The sequence below is a fragment of the Pleurodeles waltl genome, chromosome 4_2 (genome assembly GCF_031143425.1).
Source record: "Pleurodeles waltl isolate 20211129_DDA chromosome 4_2, aPleWal1.hap1.20221129, whole genome shotgun sequence".
NCBI lineage: Eukaryota > Metazoa > Chordata > Amphibia > Caudata > Salamandridae > Pleurodeles > Pleurodeles waltl.
The window spans coordinates 421,186,958-421,209,182 of record NC_090443.1 but is presented as its reverse complement, the minus strand read 5'-3'; the positions used below and the strand labels follow the sequence as shown (position 1 = coordinate 421,209,182).

General features: G+C 45.1%; 1 protein-coding gene across 4 annotated transcripts; it reads left to right on the top strand.

The window, feature by feature from the left end:
- Positions 1-5,484: 5,484 nt before the first annotated feature.
- TRAPPC5 (trafficking protein particle complex subunit 5) lies at positions 5,485-8,732 on the top strand. 4 transcript variants are annotated; one of them, XM_069231665.1, is made up of 2 exons: positions 5,485-5,575; positions 7,287-8,732. In XM_069231665.1, the coding sequence occupies exon 2, from the start codon at positions 7,290-7,292 to the stop codon at positions 7,854-7,856; it is 567 nt and encodes a 188-aa protein (XP_069087766.1). In that variant the 5' UTR covers positions 5,485-5,575; positions 7,287-7,289; the 3' UTR covers positions 7,857-8,732. The 4 variants fall into 4 exon arrangements, with proteins under 4 accessions (XP_069087766.1, XP_069087765.1, XP_069087767.1 ...); XM_069231664.1 differs by having other exon boundaries at positions 5,539-5,624; XM_069231666.1 differs by lacking the exon at positions 5,485-5,575 and adding an exon at positions 5,596-6,893.
- The last annotated feature ends 13,493 nt before the right edge of the window (positions 8,733-22,225 follow it).

Here is a 22,225-nt window from a genome sequence, read left to right as displayed (position 1 = left end):
AGGCGGCGGGCGCCACCCGCCGGGCGGAGACCGCCAGAAGACCGCACTGCGGTCAAATGACCGCGGCGGCCATTCTGACTTTCCCGCTGGGCGGGCGGGCGGGCGACCGCCAAAAGGCCGCCCGCCCAGCGGGAAAGCCCCAGCAACGATGAAGCCGGCTCCTAATGGAGCCGGCGGAGTTGCTGGTGTGCGACGGGTGCAGTGGCACCCGTCGCGATTTTCAGTGTCTGCTTTGCAGACACTGAAAATCTGAATGGGGCCCTGTTAGGGGGCCCTTGCAGTGCCTATGCCAGTGGCATGGGCACTGCAGGGGCCCCCAGGGGCCCCACGACACCCGTTCCCGCCAGCCTCTTCCTGGCGGTGTAACCCGCCAGGAACAGGCTGGCGGGAAGGGGGTCGGAATCCCCATGGCGGCGCTGCTTGCAGCGCTGCCGTGGAGGATTCTCTGGGGCAGGGGAAAACCGGCGGGAAACCGCCGGTTCCCCTTTTCTGACCGCGGCTTTACCGCCGCGGTCAGAATTGCCCCTGAAGCACCGCCAGCCTGTTGGCGGTGCTTCCTCCGTCCCCGGCCCTGGCGGTCCATGACCGCCAGGGTCGGAATGACCCCCACTGTCTGTTATGTTGCAATCTGAGTGCAGTTTCAGTTACAGAGATGATCTGTCTTCCCGGCCTTATTTAATATAAACATATCCTATATTGCCAAACAGAATTGTTTTGCTTCTTCATTTCTTCTCCAACAGCAACTAGCTAACAGAGGGGTCCTTTATATGCCTCATCACGCTCTGATTGTTTGCAATGTTATAATGTCATAATGCACTAAAGATGCATGGGACTTGTAATCTTTTTTGTTATGTAGTGCTTTTTACTGTTGTGTTTAACCCCTCCCATGCCCGGGACGACCTGGTCTCGTCCAGGCGCACGGCTGCTGTGTGCCTGGGACGAGACCAGCTCGTCCTGCACCGGGCGCATGTGGGAAGCGCTAGCGCTCCCCCCGGCGGCCCTCCACCCACACCCCTCCGTCAGGGATGAAAGGGGAATCGCCTCCCCTTTCACCCCCCCATACCCCCAGTGACGTCAGATGACGTCAGCATGCAAATCGCACGCTGACCTCATCAGAGGTCACCTTGGATCGCGCTGGAAGCGTGCTTCCACCACGATCCCGGAAGACAAATGCTTTTGCACTTCTTTTCCGACCGGGAGGTGGGGCGGGAGGGTCAAGAAAGGAAAGACCTTTCCTTTCCTGTCTTGTCTCTCACAGCATTTCTGCTGCCCGATCGCGATGTGATCGGGCAGCAGAAATGCCCACCAGTAACCAGGGATTTTTTTGTAAATTTCAGTAAGGGGAGCGGACCCTTGGGCAAGGGCCGCTCCCCAGGGGGGCAAATAATTTTTAGGCCAATGACACCAGGGCTAAAAAAATGTTTGTTTATTTTAATTTTTTTATGTTTGGGGAGTGACCCCTTAGGCAACGGTCGCTGCCGGGGGGCCAAATTATTATTAGGGCATTTCTTCCCCCCCCCGGGGGCAGATCAGCCTAATATAATTAGGCCAATCTACCCCCAGGGGGGCAGAAACCACTAGACACCAGGGATTATTTATATTTATTCATATTTGCGCATAAGGGGAGCGGCCCCTTGGGCAAGGGCCACTCCCCAGGGGGGGGAATTATTTTTAGGCCATTTCTGCCCCCCCCCCCCCCCCCCCCGGGGGCAGAAAACCACTAGACACCAGGGATAAATTTGTTTTCTTCATTTTTATTTTTTTATATGTGGGGAGCGACCCCTTAGGCAAGGGTCGCTCCCGGGGGGACCAAATTATTTTTAGCCCTTTCTGCTCCCTCTGGGGGAAGATCAGCCTAATATAATTAGGCCGAGAAACCACAAGACATCAGGCAAGTTTTATTTTTTTAATACTAACGCATAAGGGGAGCGGCCCCTTTGGCAAGGGCCACTCCCCAGGGGGGGGGCAAAATATTTTTAGGCCTTTTCTGCCCACCCGGAGGCAGATCGGCCTACGAAACCTCTAGTCACCAGCGATATATATATCTTTTATTTACTTTATGTTTTTATGCATGGGGAGTGACCCCTTAGACAAGGGTTGCTCCCCTGGGGGGGCAAATTGTATTTAGGCCATTTCCGCCCCCTTTGGGGGCAGATCTGCCTATTTTTGTTAGGCCAATCTGCCCCCAAGGGGGGCAGAAACCTCTAGACACGATGGATTGGTGTGTGTGTATGTGTGTGTTTTGTTTGCAGGGGAGGCAGCCCCTTGAGCATGGGTCGCTCCCCATGGGGGCATATTACTGTTGGCCATAACTGCCCCCTTGGGGGCAGATTGGCCTATTTTTGGAAGGCCCATCTGCCCCCAAGGGAAGCTGAAAGCCCACCAGAGACCAGGGAAGATTTTTTTTTTCAAAATAAGAGGTTGGGGGTATGGGCATGCCTCCACCCCAAATAAATGGTGCCAAAGTTGTTCTGCCCACCAGTGGGCAGATTGGGCAACTACCCCCGATCCACACCCCAGGAGGACAGAAATTGTACTAGATGCTAGGGAATTTAAAAAAATAAAAGAAATTAGTGGGTGGTGGCTTCCAACTCGTATGGGCTTATGGTTATGCCCCCACCCGAACTGAAGGGGCTAACAGTCTTTCAGCTCTCCCCTGCACACTAAAACATCTTATCCCATGGCAAGAAAGAGGACATTTGATTATTTTCGGTTTTTCTCTCTCAAAATCATCCCACTTGGAATGGTGAGGCCTGCACTTTTTTTTACTTTGGGACGCTGCCATGTAGAAAAATCCACAAGACCTACACACATCTGAAAACTAAACATCTGGTTGATTCCAGGGTGGTATGCTTCACATGCACCCCGAACCATTTCCTTACCCACAATGCCCTGCAAACCTGCAACTTTGCTGTAAAGCACAATTTTTTCCCACATTTTTGTGATGGAACCTTCCGGATTCTGCAGGAATCCACAAAATTCCTACCACTCAGCATTGTCTCATCTATACCGATAAGAATTCTGCTGCACTTGTCAACCTAAAAATGTTTTTTTTCAAACTGCCCTTTTGGACCCACTTTGGTTCCCCCTCAGATTCCAGTGTCACCGAAATGTGAGGACAAACTGTTTTTTAGCCAAATTTTGAGGTTTGCAAAGGATTTTGTGTAACAGAACTGGTGAGAGCCCCACAAGTCACCTCATCTTGGATTCCCCTAGGTGTCTAGTTTTCAAACATGCATAGGCTTGGTAGGTTTCCCCAGGTGCTGGTTGAGCTAAGGCCAAAATCCACAGGTAGGCACCTTGCAAAAAACACCTCTGTTTTCTTTCGGAAAATGTGATGTGTCCACGTTGTGTTTTGGGGCATTTCCTGTTGCGGGAACTAGCCCTACCTACACAAGTGAGGTATCATTTTTACCGGGAGACTTGGGGGAACGCTTTGTGGAAGGACATTTTTGGCTCCTCTCAGATTCCAGTACTTTCTGTCACCGAAATGTGAGGAAAAAGTGTTTTTTTAACCAAATTTTGAGGTTTGCAAACGATTCTGGGTAACAAAACCTGGTGAGAGCCCCACAAGTCACCCCATCTTGGATTCCCCTAGGTGTCTAGTTTTCAAAAATGCATAGGTTTTGTATGTTTCCCTAGGTGCCGGCTGAGCTAGAGGCCAAAACCCACAGGTAGGCACTTTGCAAAAAACACCTCTGTTTTCTTTGGGAAAATGTGATGTGTCGCGGGCACTACGTCTACCCACACAAGTGAGGTATCATTTTGTATCGGGTGACTTGGGGGAACGCTGGGTGGAAGGAAATGTGTGGCTCCTCTCAGATTCCAAAGCTTTCTGTCACCGAAATGTGAGGAAAAAGAGTTGTTTTTGCCAGATTTTGAGGTTTGCAAAGGATTCTGGGCAACAGAACCTGGTGAGAGCCTCACAAGTCACCCCATCTTGGATTCCCCTAGGTGTCTAGTTTTAAAAAATGCACAGGTTTGGTAGGTTCCGCTAGGTGCCGGCTGAGCTAGAGGCCAAAATCCACAGGTAGGCACTTTGAAAAAAACACCTCTGTTTTCTTAAGGGAAAATGTGATGCGTCCACGTTGTGTTTTGGGGCATTTCCTGTCGCAGGCGCTAGGCCTACTCACACAAGTGAGGTACCATTTTTATCAGGAGACTTGGGGTAACATAGAATAGTAAAACAAGTTTTATTGCCCCTTGTCTGTCTCTACATTTTTTCCTTCCAAATATATGACAGTGTGTAAAAAAGACATCTATTTGAGAAATGCCCTGTAATTCACATGCTAGTATGGGCACCCCGGAATTCAGAGATGTGCAAATAACCACTGCTCCTCAACACCTTACCCTGTCCCTATTTTTGAAATACAAAGGTTTTCTTGATAACTATTTTCCACTCTTTATATTTCAGCAAATGAATTGCTGTATACCCGATATAGAATTAAAACCCACTACAAGGTGCAGCTCATTTATTGGCTCTGGGTACCTAGGGTTCTTGATAAACCTACAAGCCCTATATGTCCCCACAACCAAAAGAGTCCAGCAGACGTAACGGTATATGGCTTTAAAAAATCTGACATCGCAGGAAAAAGTTACAGGGTAAAACGTAGAGAAAAAAGGCTGGTTTTATTTCACCTCAATTTCAATATTTCTTTTATTTCAGTTGTCATTTCCTGTAGGAACCCCTTGTAGGATCTACAAAAATTACCCATTGCTGAATTCAGAATTTTGTCTACTTTTCAGAAATGTTTAGGTTTCTGGGATCCAGCATTGGTTTCACACCCATTTCTGTCACTGACTGGTAGGAGGCTGAAAGCACAAAAAATTGTAAAAATGGGATATGTTCCAGTAAAATGCCAAAATTGTATTGAAAATTTTGATTTTTTTATTCAAGTCTGCCGTCTGTTCCTGAAAGCTGGTGATTTTAACACTGCAAAACCTTTGTTGATGCCATTTTCAGGGAAAAACAACAAGCCTTCCTTTGCAGCTCTTTTTTCCCTTTTTAAAAAAAAAACGAAATTTTCACTGTATTGTTGCTAATGTCTTGGTCTCCTTCAAGGGAACCCACAAAATCTGGGTACCTCTAGAATCCCTAGGATGTTGGGAAAAAAAGGACACAAATTTGGCGTGGGTAGCTTATGTGGACAAAAAGTTATGAGAGCCTAAGCCGCCCTGCCCCAAATAGCCAAAAAAAGGCCTGGTACCTGAGGGGGAAAAGGCCTGGCAGCCTGTGCAATTGCTGCAGAGTATACAACACAAAGAAAGGCCCCTTCGAGTCATTAACAGAGATGAAAATTAGACGTGAAAAGTAGCTAATTCAACGTCTGTTAATCAGCATGCAGTTTGTACCGCCCCAAGATAGCCTCAGTGTCAATATTAAAGAGAACTGGTAATATTCCAGTATGGCAGCCTGCACCATAGAATACGAGGGCCCATTCCGTTCCAAGATGGCGCCTACGGACAGCCACTAAACGGCTTGCACTGTTCGCAGCATAGTAGCGCTCACTTTACTGCTTGTTACAGCAGACGCGTCGTGAACCTCATTGGCGAATTGAAATCGTTGGGCTGTCAGGTGAGAACCCGGGATGCAGAGTGTCATCCCCAATTCAGCGATACGAAACGTATGGTTTGACGTGTTATTTGTGTTGGTAGAGGGTGCGTTTGCTACCTTTAGCGCCTTAGAGGGTGTGTTTCGGGTCGGCAGAAGCCAAAGTGGTCCACGGGCGGTGACAGGGAACTCCAAGGCCCTGCATGGTAGGAGCCCTGGTGCATAGGAAGGGGGTGGGGTGAGGAAGGGGTTAGCGGATGAACGGTAGAGAATGAAACTGGCATTAGGCGATACCTTAAGTGTTGTGATGGGAAACACAGGCGAACATGACTACTGCTCAGCTGGTAAGGGCCCAATAGGAGTGCACCACAGGCAAAATGTAAGGGGCCAATAGGAGACCAGATCACAAAGCTGTAACATTTTCAGTTTGCTCATATGTGACATTTCTCGGATTCAGTGTACTTGAGTTTGACATTTCAGTGCATTTAGAGCGGCGCTTCAAGTTACACGCGATTATATGGAACAAAACAGTTCTAGCTATGTAATGACGTAATGCGTGGAAGTACTTCTCTGGAATGTAATTCTCTCGAAATGTTCTTAAAACATGGAGGGTTTACGCAGACTTACTACCCTACTTTCGTAAGCGAAAAGTGCTCTTGGGCAAAAAAACAGGACTATATGAAGCTGTCAATTACATAACATATTGTCGTTTGGCACCTTTGTCATGGACTTCACACTTACTCCAAGTCTCAGATCCCTTGCATACACGTGTTCACAGGGGCTGATATTTGCCTTGCTTTATCAACGAGGACTGAATTATGTTTCCCGTACTCCTCAACCATAAGGAATATCACATATTCCCATTTTTTATTTTTTTTAAATAGGATCTGTTACTCAGTGTATTTATATTACTGCTATCAAATGTGTTTTATCACCATAGCAGATGAGAGCAGTTATCTACAATGGAATAGGATGAGTCACTTGCACCTCACAGAATTGAATCTCTGAAAGTCGCTGCCTGTGCATCAATATTGCTTCGTATGTACGCTAGTAAGCTGTTATGTATGGCTGAGCGGTTTTAAATTACAGGCTGGTGAGAATGATGTACAACTCCAGTCCATTGACTCCCTTACTAGAGAGAAACCTACTTTGAGAAGACTAGAGCGTGATAAATGTGAGCAGTTATTGTAAAGTTGAAGATGAATGGGCTTTGTCTCATTATGAAAGTGAAATTGGACCTCACTTTCCCTAAGTTTCTCAACTTTCAAATGCCCCATCCTCATGTAGACCAGAATGCAATAGCAACACTGAATAGCTGCAAGTGGCTTCATCTTGTTACACAGTAAGTGCAGAGTTTGTTAAGGTAACCACAACGGACAATACATAATGTTAAGAGGGTACTTGAGGCTGTAGGTTTGCTTAAGGTGACCTGATCATATATTGGAGTAGCACAGGACTGTGTGGGGGGCATTAAAGTGTTATATTAAAATAGAAAAAGTAGTAAGTCACTATAGAAGATATCATAGGTTATTGGGGCCATGTGTGTAGCTGAAAAGCTGTGTGATCGCCAATTTAAAGGTTCGGAAAAGGGCAGCAGATATCATCTGGATTGGATTGGGTAGAAAAAAACAGAGGCAGTAGGGAAACAGCAGGCCAAGCATGTCTACATCATTGTCCTGAGAGGTAGACTAATGCTATAAAAATTTAATTAAAGCCGTTTTTGTCTGTTTTACAGATTATGGATGCCCGATTTACCCGGGGGAAGTCTGCAATCCTGGAGCGTTCATTAACGCGCCCAAAAACAGAGGTTAGCCTTAGCGCCTTCTCCTTGCTTTTCTCTGAGATTATTCAGTATTGCCAGAACCGGGTCTACTCTGTGTCAGAGCTTCAAAACAAGCTGGCGGAGCTGGGTCAACAGGTTGGAGCCCGCATCCTGGACGTGCTAGTGATGCGGGAGAAGAATGGCAAGCGAGAGACCAAGGTCATAAACATCCTTCTCTTCATCAAGGTCAATGTGTGGAAGTCACTGTTCGGGAAAGAGGCAGACAAGTTGGAGCAGGCTAACGATGATGACAAGACTTATTATATCATCGAGAAGGAGCCGCTGATCAACACGTATATCTCTGTGCCAAAAGAAAACAGCACACTCAATTGCGCCTCGTTCACTGCAGGCATTGTAGAGGCCATCCTGACCTTCAGTGGCTTTCCTGCCAAGGTCACTGCTCACTGGCACAAGGGCACCACACTCATGATCAAGTTTGATGAGTCTGTCATTGCTCGAGACAAGGCTCTGGATGGACGATAAGCAGCTAAGCTGATCAGTGTGCTGTGTGTGGAAATCTGTTGCAGAAAAGAGCTATACTGTGACATCGCACCAGTAGCTTGGTGCAAAAGACTTACATTTTGCACCACTTGAAACAGAAATGTTTGTTTGGTCCACTGCCTGTGGAAATTTAGTTTTCAATAAGGACACAGGACAAAAGAATATGTATATCAGTCCTACTGGCTCCTGCTACTTACCGTGGCGTGGGCAGAGGTGCCAGAGGAATCCTCTCAGCAACAGTTATTTCTACTGTCAGATTAACGAGAAAATCATTTTCTTTGCTAAGAACGAATTATTACATTTCTTCTTTTCCCCACAGAAATGGCAACTTTGTTTTGCAGGTGAATATTCAAGACATGGAGGTTTGTGCCATGCTGCTTCCTTTGTACACTTGATATCCTTGTTTTGGATGTATTGATAAGTTAACGTTCACAGACATGCTGGTCTTCAGTCCCCAAAGGAGATTCAAGTACTTTCTTTGTTCCTGCACATACATCTATATACAAATTGAGCGAATGTGAGGTACCTTGCATTTCTGATTTGTATTCTCATATATAATGGTTGCGTCAATAATTTCTAACTTTAATTACAAGGCAAATAATTAATTATTTATTCTTCTTTATGTCCTGATGGAGTCCTATTTTGCATTAGTTTAAATAGTGAAGTAGTATGTAAATTTCCTCTTTTGTTTTTTCTTCATCTGCAAATGGCATCTGTATATTGATTTTGTATTTCTTTTAAGAATTGACTGTACACAATTCTGAAAGAGCTGAAGATGGAGGTATGAATCTGGTTAAATATGTTTGCATTATACCTATATTAAAACATTTCCAGTTCAACATGTATTGTAACAAACAAGATTGTATGTGGCCTTTTTGGTTTTTCTTCCGTGGACAACTTTAGGTCCTCATTTACTAGAGGCCTACCTAGGTAGAGCACTCTATGCTAATGTTCTTTCCTCAATCAGGACATGCCCAATGCTTACATGTGAAATGAAGAGAGGGAAAAGAAGTAGCTGTTGGTATAACTTATCAATCAAATCTTCTAGCTACTCAGTGGGTGTGTTAAGGACCAACGAAAGATATATTCAATATGTATTTACAATTCCTTTAAAAAAAAAAAATGAAATTACACATTTGGTAAATGTCTACTGGGAAGGAAAACAGAGAAGTGCATGAATTCATAAAAAAATACCGATGAATAGATGTGAATGTGTAGGAATTAATTCAGTACTGAACTTCTCTGGTTTGGCCCTTTGGCAAGACTCCAAGAAGAAGGGCGTCAGCTCAGATAACTTAACAAAAAAATGCATCAAGTGATATTTCTCTCTTGATGTCTGTTGACCTTTCTGTTCCCTGGAGGAAGATTTTTGGGTAAGCACCCTCAATCCACCCTAAGGATGCTAAAAGTCATATGCACTTATTTTGGAGTGAGGCACGATGCCTGAGTGAGCTGTCCCCCATCCCCTTTTTTATTTTTGAGAATATTTTTCCCCTTGTGTCTAGTTTCTATTCATTCCCCCAGGGAGCAGATTTTGAGTAAACACCCTCACTCCATTTTGTGGCTTAGGTGGCTGGGACTTGTGCCCCCGACTGGCACAAATCAAACCAGGTTCAATGAGAGTTGCTCCGCAAGACTCTCATTGACATTGTTTTGATGCATGCCTGTCTCAGGCGCTAAGCCAAGCCACACAAGTTAGAATTTTTATTGGGACTAGAGAGGGGACACTGGTGTTAGGAATTTTGTGGTTTCCTGCTGATATAGGAAGCATATATCACAGAACATCAAGGAATATGTGCACTTTAGGTTTGCAGGGCATTGTAAAGGTAAGAAAACTTACTTTGCAGGAGCCACGCGAGGGACACCACCCTTGAGTCCTCCGGGTGTCTAGTTTTCAGAAATATCTGACTTTGGTATGTTCCTCTGTGTGGCTGTTGACCTGCCAAAAAAACGGTCTGAAACCCCCTTTGCCAAATTAGATCATTTTTGTGACACAAAATGTTGATGTCTCCACATTGTATTTTTTCGGGCCTTTCCTGTTATTTGTGCAAGGCCTACCCACACAAGTGAGGTACCATTTCAGTTGAGAGACTTTGGGTAATGGTAGGTGGTAGGAAGTGTGTGACTCTCTGCAGATTCCAGAAAATGTGTTTATGTGGTCAAAGTTTAAAGGTTTGCAAGGGTTTCTGCGTTTGAAAACCTGGTGGGAGCCACACAAGTCTCCTCACACTGGATTCTCTCAGCTGTCTAGTTTTAAAAAATGTACAAGTTTGCTAGGTTTCCGTAGGTATCGGCTGACCTAGGGCCCGAAGTTCACAGCTAGCCACTATGCAAAAAAGGGTCAGTTTTCAGTGGAAACATGTGATGTGTCCATGTTTGTTTTTGGGGCCTTTCCTGTTGTGGGTACTAGCTCGACCCACACAAGTGAGGTACAATTTTTATAAGGAGGCTTGGGGTAATGGTAGATGGTAAGGAATTTTTAGCTCCCTGCGGATTCTAAAAGTTGTCCTCACAAAAAAGTGAGGAAAATGTGTGTTTTAGTCTAACTTTGAAGTTTGCAAAGGGCTCGAGGTAGAAAAACCTGGCAGGAGCCACACCAGGCACCTCACTCTGGATTCCCCCAAGTGTCTAGTTTTAAAAAATGTACAGGTTTGCTAGGTTTCTCTAGGTGCCGACAAAGCTAAGGCCCAAAATCCACAGCTAGCCACATGACAAAAAAAGGTAAGTTTTCAGGGGGAAAATGGGATGTTTCTATGTTGCGTTTGGGCCCGTTTCCGTGGCAGGCAATAGACCTACCCATAAAAGTCAGGTACCATTTTTTTTATTATCAGGAGACGTGGGAAAACAGAACAGAACAGTAGTGATTACCAATTGTATTTTTCAGAATTTGCGGCTTCCAAATGTGAGCTAGTGTGTAATAAGGAAGACATTTTGCAATATGCTGTCTGAATCACACAACAGCATGGGTACCCACACATTCAGAGGAATACAAATAACCACTGCTTCTAAACTCTGTATTTGGTGTACATTTCAGAAATATATAGGTTTAGCTGATACCCATTTTTTCACTCTTTATATTTTACCATATAAATTGCTGTACTCGGTTCACAAAGAAAAACCATTGTAAGGTTCAGTCCCTCGTGGGCCTTGTAAAACTTACAAACCCTACATATCCCCATAACCAGAAGGGTCAAGTGAACATAATGATATATTTCTTTTGTAAATCAGCCATCGTGACAAGAAGTTTGAAATTAAGAAACTATTACAAATAGCAGTTTTTTCCTGCTCATTTTCAGTGCTTTTTTATTTCAACAGTTAGTTTATTTAGGAAAACCTTGAGGGATCTACACACATGAACCCTTGATGAACTCAGAATTTTGTCTTTTAGGTTTCACCCTGGTCTCCACCACAAACTAAATGTAGATTAAAAGTACAAAAATTAGGAAACATGGGTTACCTCTTTGAAAATGCCAACGCTGTGGTAAAAAAAATGTTTTTTTTGATGCAGCTCTGCATGTTTCTGAAAGCCTGGAAAATAGTAACTTTAGTTCAGCATACCTTTAGTTGATGCCATTTGTAGGAGGGGAAAGATGCTTTTTTTGTGGAGTACTTCTTTTCCTATTTCCCCCCCCCAAAACCCCACATTTATCTATATTTCAGTCTCCTCCGGGGGAATACACAAACCCTGGGTACCTTTGTAAGTTGGAAAATAAAAGGACGCAAATTTGGGGTGGATACCCTATGTTGGAAAAAAAATTGGAGGCCTATGCGTGAACTAGCCCAAATAGTTAAAAAAAGGGCTTAGTAATCTAGGAAGAAGAGGCTTAGGAGTGAAAGGGTTATAGACAATTTAGTGGAATAAAGTATTGGGTAGCTAGGGTGCCTGCGGCTCTTATCTCACATTGCTTGCATGCAGGACACTGAATCAATCTGTGTGGCCACAACTTGGGGTCTATCCCCGCAGCTCTGTCATCAGGTGTGGTACGCGCCGTCATGCTCAATTGCCAGGTGTGCCATGTATTGGGGGGCATGTCATAATTATGCATAATGTGCTTGAGCATACATGTAATATAGCGCAAAGTCTGGGACAGCTAAGCTACTTTGATCATAGGGAAGCATCAGTGGTTCCCATCGGACCCGTTTTTGCCCACCTAGGCCATCTATATGAAATGTGATTTTATATTTTTAAGGAATTGATGGTTCAATGGTATCGGGCTGTTATAAAAAAGGTTGGGCAGTATAGCCATTTTTATCAGTGTGACTCTACCCATCAGCGGTTTGTCTCGATTGTCTTCACAGAGGTGGTGGTCCAGGTCAGTTGAAAGTCCAGCTTGCGAGGCGGTGTGGCTGGAGTGAGCGGGAATATTTTAGACTTATTCCAATTTATAGCAATGCTGCAACTGCATGGAACAGAGTAAAGTCCCGTATGACTGGGCTGAGGTTTTGTCCTGGGTCCGACAGATAGAGCTTAGTGTCGTCTGCATGCAGTGACACAATTGGTTTGCGAGGGGGTAACGCTAGCCCAAGTCTCCCATGTAGGTGGTGAATTGCACTTGCCAAAGGCTCTTTGGCAAGCATGTAGAGTATGGGAGAGCGGGGGCACCCTTGCTGAGTACCCCTTCCAATATTAAATGAATCTTGGAGCAGGCCATCCATTGTGATCCGAGAGGTAGGGGTAGTATGTAGGCACCGTACCTAGTTGATGAAATCCTTTGGAATACCCATTTTGCGACAGTATTGTAAATATATATACATATATCACAATGAAGTCAAATCAAAGGCTTTGGTGCATCTAGGAACAAAGCCACAGCTTCTTATCTAGGGTTCAGCTGATCTAATAGGGCAAAGAGAGGTTCTCAAATATACATCGTAGATCTGCTGGGCATAAACCCTGCCTGGTCTGGAAGGATCAGCTTGGACAGTTGGAGGATTAGTCTATTTGCCTGCATTTTGTCCAGGATTTTTGTGTTTGTTAGTGACAGTGGCCGGTATGAGTCTGGTTGATCAAGCGGTTTACTCGGCTTGAAGAGAGTTAAGAGTATTGATTCACTCAGGAATGGTGGCAAAGTTCCCTGTTGCAGTGCCTTTTATATAGCTGTAACAATAAGGTGCAAGCAACATTTCATATTGTTTATTACATTCAGCAGGGAAACCGTCCCTGCCTGGAGCGCAATTGTGGCTCAAGTTCTTTCAAGCTAAGAAGCTCCTTGAGGCACCATCTCTGCGATTCCTCAGTTCACACCAGTGCTATACATTGTAAATATTGATTAATCTTGTCTTGTGTTTTAGTTATTTGAGACATGTAAAGACCTGAGTAATATTCAACTAATTCCAGTAGTATCTCTTCGGCATCATGGATTCTAGTGCTGTCAAGTTTTTCGTAACTGTGATGGTTTGCAAGCGCCTGACAGGCTGCAGTAGTATTGAAAGGGTTCTGATGGGTTTGACCGCCTCCCTGTATTTTCTAGCCCTAGCTTGTTTGTGGAGATGCTTGACCTCTGTTTCCTCTGTCTCTATGAATTCTGTATGTTTCTGTCTGATTTCCCACAGCAAATCAAATAGGAGTTGGGGTGGTGGGATAGTTCATGTTCAGTTTCTTGAGCTTGCGCTCACTCCGATCAAGGCTGGTAAGGAGTGCAGTGCAGACATTGTGTTGTTTAGCAATACATAGGCCACACATATACACCTTAAAAGCCTCCCAGAGTGTACCCGATGATCGTACCGATCCTTCATTGTCCCGTAAATAATTCTAGATTTCACTCATTAGTTCCTCCGTGAATGCAGTGTCTAGCTGGGACTTTGGGGAAAGATGCAAGGTGAATGCTCTGTGTTTAGGGGCAAGTGCTTCAATAGTGAGCATAATAGGCAAGTGGTTGGAGAGCGTGCAATGGAGATGTTCTACCAGTTTTGTCCAACCACATATGTCCGGAGTACCTAACCAGTAGTCTAGTCCCGCCTATGTCCCTTGGGCTGTGGACATATATGTTCCCTCCATCCTAGTGGTGAATCTGTTCCTCCAGATGACATGCAATCCATGTGTGTCTATAATGTTTGATAGGGCAGTGGCAGTTGCTTGGTAAGTATGCGCTGTGGGATTAGAGCAGACCCGTTGTTTATTTAGCACTAGAACTTATATATGCTTGTTTGAATTCCTGGCTGTATAACTATCCCTCAACCCCATCCACACTGGTACCCCAATCTGCCAGTGGAATTTCCCCCAATAACCAGGACAATTAACAACATTTGCAGCAGAACAGTGAGCATTCTTGTATCCACTTGCTTGTCTCAGGTTAGGCTTACCCCTATGGGGAATCCAGAGTGCCAGCTTATCTACACCACCTACCCTGAGGGTGTCTGCCTGAGAGCATTAGGGCTCAACATCACACACGAGTTATTGCACAATCAGGAGGGCTACCAGACCCTAGCTGCTCACATCTTTCCATCCGGTTGATGCAGCCCATGCACGCCTCAGAATGGTTATCAAGTGTTCTCAACTCTGTCATAAGCTGTCGGAGGGGAGGTAAGTGGTACAGCATGGCATACTGCACTCCAGCAAGGAGCAGCTTATGGCCCTCGTGGGTCAGCATCTGCTTTTCACAGCCAGGCAAATGGCTATGTCCCTGTCTTAATAGGTAAACAGTATGACGATAATGGGGCATGGGGTTGCCTTAGATGGGTCTCAGGCCCAGTGAGCAGTGGGGTCTCTGAGCGAACAGCTGGTAGTTTTTCGTAGGGTTTTGTCATAATCCGCTATATTACCGGTGTTTCAGGGACACTCACTATGCGCAGGTTGTTGCGATGCGACCTGGCTTCCAAGTCCTCAATTTTCACCCTGATAACATTTAGTTCCTTGCTCTTGTCCAATAAATTTTTTGTTGTGTCATCCCCGTGGTTAGCGATTTGGTCGTCTGCAGTGGCGATGCCTCTTTTTGTGCTTATCGATTGAGGATATTAAATTGTCCACACTTTCTGATGGTGCAGTTTTGTTGTGTATGGACTTTAAGCCCCTTTTGGATGTGGGCAAGCAATGTTTTCACATCAACAACAATCTGAATCCCCACCCTTGGCATCGGCATGAGTAAGTAATCCAACTTCAACAGGCATTCTTACTAGAGAGAAGGCAGGACACTGCAAAGATGAGAAGAGGCAAGCTCATGTTTTCCACCTTGGCAGACAAACCATGTACCCTAACATTGCTTGAGTCCTAACTGGAGGGTGAGACTTGCATGAGGGTTGGCACCGCCCACGTTGTGGGTTTGGGTAAAGACGATTACTTGGTTCCATTTATTAAGTTTTATGTGGTGTGGACCAAACTCAGTGGATAACAGCGCTTTACACAAGACTGAATAACACATCACAGGTTACTATAGAACTTGCTGCATTAATATGTAAAAGTAGAACACTAGAATATCATACTCTGAGAAAATGTTCCATATTCCAGGGGGATCACTACACTTAAGGCATTTATAAGCATAACAATAAATAGTGTAACAAATTGCAAATAAATATACAAATGCATAGAAGAAAGCAGTGAGTCAAAATGCATATGTAAATAAATTAAGATAAAAGCTTGGGCCCACTTAATTTGCAAGATTATGGGTAATATTTTTAGAGTTTGAATCATTTTTTTAGGTGTAAACCTGATACCTTTATAGTAGGAGGAAGCACTGACCGCAGATTCTTCAATTCTATTTTGAACGAGGCATAGAGTATGATCTGATGTTTGTTGGAATGGAGTTCTGCTTTCTTGGAGGAAAATATTTCAAGAAGTAGGTTGTCCAGAGTTGATGTTGGCTCACTGAGACAGGAAACTGTTTGGCAAGATAGTTTAGGGCATGGAGTAGAGTACCTTAGAGCTAATGGCAGCTATATTGTGTGCCCTCTTAAAGAGTTGGACCATTTCAGTATGACCAGGATTTCAGTATGACAAGGAAAGAAGACAATACAAGCAAACTTTTCCAAGCCTGTGGCTAGCTTAGCTCCTGTTTTTAGTATGGTCGCCTGGGAGAGGCTGACGGTAGTTAGGCAGTTTTTTCAAGTAGGGAGTTACTGTAGTCCTTCCTTGACAGCACCATTTATTTACTTGCTTTTAAATAATTGCCTGAGATTAAAGATTTAGTACCTTATACAATTCTTTGCTGTTTCAGTGCCCCTTTAGCCAATGTGGGGGTATGCGCTTGTAGGTTCATATTCTTGTCCAAGAAGAGGCTTAGCGTTTTAGCACAACCTTCAGTGGCAGATTGGAACTTTAGCTCAGTGTATCGAGCCAACCTTGAACATGGGTGGAGAAACTAGCTGGTGGGGATCAAAGGGAACTCTTCCTTAAGAAGGTTTCTTCTCAGATGATGTCGGCCAAAAACTGGGCTACAATTTCAGTGTCTTCAGGTGATTATATTTTCTGATAGAGCCGAGTTGCCCTCTGCCTCTGAGTGATATAAGAAGTTTGATTGATTGAGAAAGATAGCCAGCTGTTCCATAAAAACGTTGAAAAGAGTGGAATAGAGTATAGACCATTGAGTATCGCTTTCATGGAGCATAAAAGGGTCTGACATGTTCCCCAGTTTCATATCCTGACAGTGACATTCAATGTATGATGAGATCCAGCTGAGGACTGTGCCATGCACCCTTTTCTATTCTAAAGAATTGTCATTGTTAGCTGATAGTGACGTTGGACAAGAGGATAGAGTAGGGGCATGGGCCCCTTTGGTGTTGTGTATTGTTGACTGGCTTAAATGGTCTGTGAAAACTAGTCAGTGGAAAACAGAAGCAAAGATGATCACATGGACTTGGATAGAGTAGTGTGACTAAAAGGGTAAGGGCGGAATCTTTCTTGTAAAATGTCTTTTATTACCATAGATGTCTGTAGTGTAACACCCCTGGAACAAGGGTCTTTGGAGAACCGTTCATCTGAACACCATTTATTGAGATTCTTTCTTCTACATAGGTTTTTTCCAGTAACCCTTCTCTGCTGAGCATTTTAGTGGATGATGAACAATGGCATTTCTTCCCTCATAACATAACAATTCCTATATCATATTCCCACATCACACTGTTTGCTGGTAGGCCCTGATGTCCTTCTCGATGGCTGGAGACTTTCCTCAGGTTAGTAGATGGCATTTTGTCACTTATAATATTTCTTATATCATACTCCTACATAACACTGTTTGCTTATAGGCCCTGATGTCCTTCTCGTTGATGGCTGGAGACTTTCCTCAGGTTAGAATATTCAATTTGGGGCATACTAAGATTTGTTGGGGCTCACCTTGGTCATTGCCAGAGAGAGTGACCCCGTGTAGTTGTAAGCATTGAATGAGAGTTGCTTCATTGGGTTGAGTATTGGAGCCCATTTGTTCAGGGTGGAAGGAATATCTGCTGTTGCGTATGCAGCCAGCCTCCAAGGGCAATATAGTAGTGAGTATGATCAGGGCTCTTAGTCACATGGGTTCTCCCATAGAGCACTCTCTTCACCCGGGGTAATCTTACCGTGTGATCATGACCAGAGGTAATGATAAGTGTAGCACAGCCGATGGTTGAATGAAGATCCTTTTATTGATAGTTAAGTCAGTCTCATTGAAGCCCCATCCTGTCGGCAAGACGTCTCAGATCAACTGCCAACTGCATCTGACTTCTGTTATGTCATGATGCATTCTACATTCGAGAGACAGCCTTGCTAACATGGTTACAGAGCCCTCATAGTTACAGAACACAATCATAGTTACAGAATACAGTGGACGCATGAGTGGACACACGTTACCACACATACTCCCACATCACACTGTTTGCTGGTAGGTCCTGATGTCCTTCCCGATGGCTGGAGACTTTCCTCAGGTAAGTAGATGGCATTTTGTCACTTATAATATTTCTTATATCATACTCCCACATAACACTGTTTGCTTATAGGCCCTGATGTCCTCCTTGTTGATGGCTGGAGACTTTCCTCAGGTTAGAAGATTCAATTTGGGGCATACTAAGATTTGTTGGGGCTCACCTTGGTCATCGCCAGAGAGAGTGACTTCGGGTAGTTGTAAGCATTGAATGAGAGTTGCTTCATTGGGCTGGGTATGGGAGCCAATCTGTTCAGGGTGGAAGGAATATCTGCTGTTGTGTATGCAGCCTGCCTCCAAGGGCAATGTAGTAGTGATTATGATCAGGGCTCTCAGCCGCATGGGTTCTCCCATAGAGCACTCTCTTCACCCGATGTAATCTTACTGTGTGATCATGATCAGTGTATGCATTTCAGGGAACAGCAAGAGATGAGAGAGAAGTAGATCATGGTGACAATACAATGTAGCAAGGATATGAAAGCAAGGGTTAAGTGGGAGTTGGAGTGCTTGCTTGGACTAACAAAGAGAAATTTGTATGGTAGGCTAAAAAAGTCCAGCTAAACCACTGCAGCAGCTAAAAGGAGGGAATGTGGTGGGTTCAACATTGACTCCTATCCTGGTATGATGAGAGGGAGGATGTTTTTTAAACAGATTTTATTGGGGTATAATAAAACAGCACATCCAATGTCAATGTATATAGCAGTGTAGTGCTTCTCATAGTGTGCATCCTTCTATTGAATTAGGTCGTAAATACCAGTTATGAAAGGCTGCCCCCATGCAAATTACATGTTTTCTCCATTACAGCTTAAATACCGCATGTAAATGTGCAATCGGTATTCATCTCATTACCACAGTGTATGGTGTGTGAACCAAAAGGAGCCAATAAGAGTAAGCAAATACCTGTCTGCGGTGGAACCCCCATCCCCCCAACACCCCTGTGAAACCCCCCCCCCCCTCCCCCCATGTGGTAAGTGTCAGATCTAGAGCTAGGTAGTTTGTTAATGGTATACTGTAATAGGAGCTGAGATTTAAAGTGCGATGTAGCAAGGGCGAGGTGATAGCATTGTCAATTGTGAGCATCTTAGCATCAGGCTTCATTGAGTCCATTGTAATCAACTTGTGCGGAGGCGCACTCAGTCTTAGGAGTCATCAGAATCCTCACTGGTATACCCCCTAATGTCTTGGATAATCGTGTCCCAGGCCTTCGCATGTTACATGTGATGCCATCCCTGCTGTGCCTCGCGGAGTAGAGCATACTCTCCCATGTTACCCTTTTCAATACATCAGTTTGCCAACCTTCAATCTGAGGACACTCAGTGCTTTTCCAGTTCAAAGTAATTCTGCGATTGGCCAACACTAAGGCCAGTCGAGAAAGAGGTTGGAGACCTTGTACTTGGTGGGGTGGGGTTAAGTAACCAAGAGGCAAAATTGGGGGATGGGGTCAGGGCACGGTCAGTTGCGTCAGCCAATAATTGTACCACTGTGGACCAGTAATGGGTAAGGTGGGGGAAGCCCTATAACATATGGAGAAGGTCGCAATGAGCATTGCGGAAAATTGTTGGGGCCATCATTCGCATAAATGTCCTATCCCTTTCAGAAATAGGCGTTCCCATGTCTTCCACCCACTTATTCCACAACAATGCCAAAGGGGCACAGGCATCTTATCTATACAGGCCTGAAAGCAAGCGACTAGCATTGGACATGGTTGCAGAGAAAGCAACACCTGGGAAGCGACTTGGGTTCCATGCCACAGCCGCCCCAAATAGTTTGTGCGGTGGCTGTCAGTGTACTGTATAATAGAAATTGCCCTGTAGAAATTCCATAATCTGTGCATAGGTCTTCAAAAGGTCATAGTGTACCATCACTATATATCAAATGGTATCCACTCCTGCTGCCTCCCATTCCAGTAGTCAGTCACCCTCTGCATTTGGGTAATCAATGCCCGCAATGGTAGAGTCAGGGAATGTGGTGACCCTGTGTGTGCCCTAGCAAAAGCAAACATCCAGCATGACAGTAGAACAGTTAGGTCGTAACGACCCATGTGGGTGACCCATCTCGGGTTCAGTAGGAGGGTCCAAAGTTCACGAGAGCCTGGTGGCTCAGGCAGGTGCAACAATACTGGAGCATCTCATCCTGGAAACCAGTCGACGCTGCACTATAATTGGGCTACTAAATACTAGAAGTAAAAGTAACGTGCATTCATCCTGCCATCCGCTGTTGTATGCTGCAATTTAGTTAAGGCTATATGGTGATGACCCTTGTTCCAAATGAGATCAACAAGAATGGAGTCCAGTTCACAGAACGTCGCACGTGGGATCACCATGGAGGGGCACTGCAAAGAAGTACAGGAGACGGGGAAGCACCACCACCATCTTTGCCACTGCTATGCCTCCAGCAACAAAAAGGGGGAGGGTCTTCCTGAATTTTACAATGTTACGCAGGGCCGTGATCGCCACCGCAGTGTTTCCTTCCAATAGGTGAGGGTCAGATCTGTTAATCTGCACTCTCAGATAGTGCACTACCGTTGGTCTCCACCCACTGCCCTCTAGCTCTGGGGGTCTCTCCATATGGTCGCTCATCGGGAATAGATTTTTTAAGGCAGTTTACCTTAAGGCCGGAGTCCTCCCCAAAACACGAAAGGAGATGAGCCTTTTTGTTGTTTCCGTATGCAGATCATGAGGAAAAGAACACTATGTTGTCTGCATAGAGGAAAATATAATGGGTCACTCCACGGGCGTGCACACCCGCAAAGGGTAAGCCACTACGTGCTCTGCATGCTAGTGGTTCAACAGCAAGGGCAAAAAGCAAAGGCGATAATGGGCAACCCTGCCTGGTGCCCGGCCCATCTTACACTGATCAGAAGCAGTGCCTTTCCTGGCTACAGGTTTGGACTATAACAGAAAAGTCCAGGCCACAAATCGCGGGCCAAGTCCTAAGTGAAGCATAACCACATGGAAAAAGCTCCAGTCTAAGCTGTCAAAGGCTTTCTCTGTTTCAACAAACATGTATCCCGCCCAGCCTGAGAGACTTGGGCCCTCTCTGAGAAGTGCCAAGAGTTGCCGAAAATTAAGAGCTGTGCAGCAGCCAGGTATGTACCACATTGGTCAGGGGGGGTCAATTTGGTCATATAGGGGAGTAGGCATTGTGCTAATATCCCACTTAAAATTTTATAATCCACATTATGCATGGATAAGGGCTTGTATGCGGATTCGTCTGTGGCAGGCTTCCCAGGAGGATTAAGCAGGGAAACGATGAGGGCCTTGCATAATGTACGTGGGAGCACCCCAGCAGTAAGTGCTTCTTTATTTAAGGGGGCAAGAAAGTCAGGGTAGGAGATGTAAAAATCCATTGGCAATCCATCTGTTCCCAGGACCTTCTCAAGGGCTATATGGTGGTAAGTATCTCAGCTTCGATTTCCCCCTCAGTGATATCCCCTCCCAATTACTTTACATCTTTCTGGGTTAAACCACCTCACTGTTGAGTGGCAAGCCACTCCTATATTTTGTCGGTTGGCGGAGGCGGTTGTGCCACATATAGCTGGGAATGGAAATCTGCAAAGGAGTCATTAATGTCTCCTTGTGTGTAGAGATGAGTGTTATCAGGGGCTTGTAGCTCGAGGATTGGGGATCCTCTCTAGGAGTGGTTGGCAAGGCAGGCCAATTGTCCCCCTCAGTGTGTGCCCGCACAGTATAGGCCTTGTGATTAAAGCAGCGGAGATGCTCCACCTGTTCCACCACCTTCTCCCTGGCCTCCAATAGGTCATGCTGCAATTCCGGGTGCTCTGGGAGCCGACACTCAAGGTCCCTAAGAGTCTGTTCGTGGAAGATATCATCTTGAAGTAGCGAATTCCATATGCCTGCCGATTCAGAAAGACAATGCCCCCAGAGAACTACCATGAAGGCCTCCCATTCCATCAATGTGGAAGAGGCCGTACCAGTGTTCTCTTCAAAATAGCTGTGGATTCCTTCCTGAATCAAGTCCCGAAAGACGGGGTCTTCCAAACTCGCAGTTTTTAAATTTAAATCTTAACCCCTTCGCTGCCTGGCCTTTTCCCCCTCCTGTGCCAGGCCTTTTGTTGCCTATTTGGAGCAGTTCGCGCTTAGGCCCTCATAACTTTTTGTCCACATAAGCTAACCAAGCCAAATTTGCGTCCTTTTTTTCCAACATCCTAGGGATTCTAGAGGTACCCAGACTTTGTGGGTTCCCCTGAAGGAGGCCAAGAAATTAGCCACAATACAGTGAAAATTTCGTTTTATTTTTAAAAATTGGAAAAAGTGGATGCAGAAGAAGGCTTGTGGTTTTTCCCCTGAAAATGGCATCAACAAAGGGTTTGCGGTGCTAAACTCAGCAGCTTCCCAGCTTTCAGGAACAGGCAGACTTGAATCAGAAAACCCAAGTTTTCAACACAATTTTGGCATTTTACTGGGACATACCCCATTTTCGCAATTTTTTGTGCTTTCAGCCTCCTTCCAGTCAGTGACAGAAATGGGCATGAAACCAATGCTGGATCCCAGAAACCTAAACATT

Bases quoted from the DNA above. Each gene is read 5' to 3' on its own strand.
- TRAPPC5 (XM_069231664.1), top strand. From the start codon at position 5,589: ATGCAGAGTGTCATCCCCAATTCAGCGATACGAAAC. The intron at 5,625-7,286 runs GTATGGTTTGAC...TCTGTTTTACAG, and splicing joins CCAATTCAGCGATACGAAAC to ATTATGGATGCCCGATTTAC.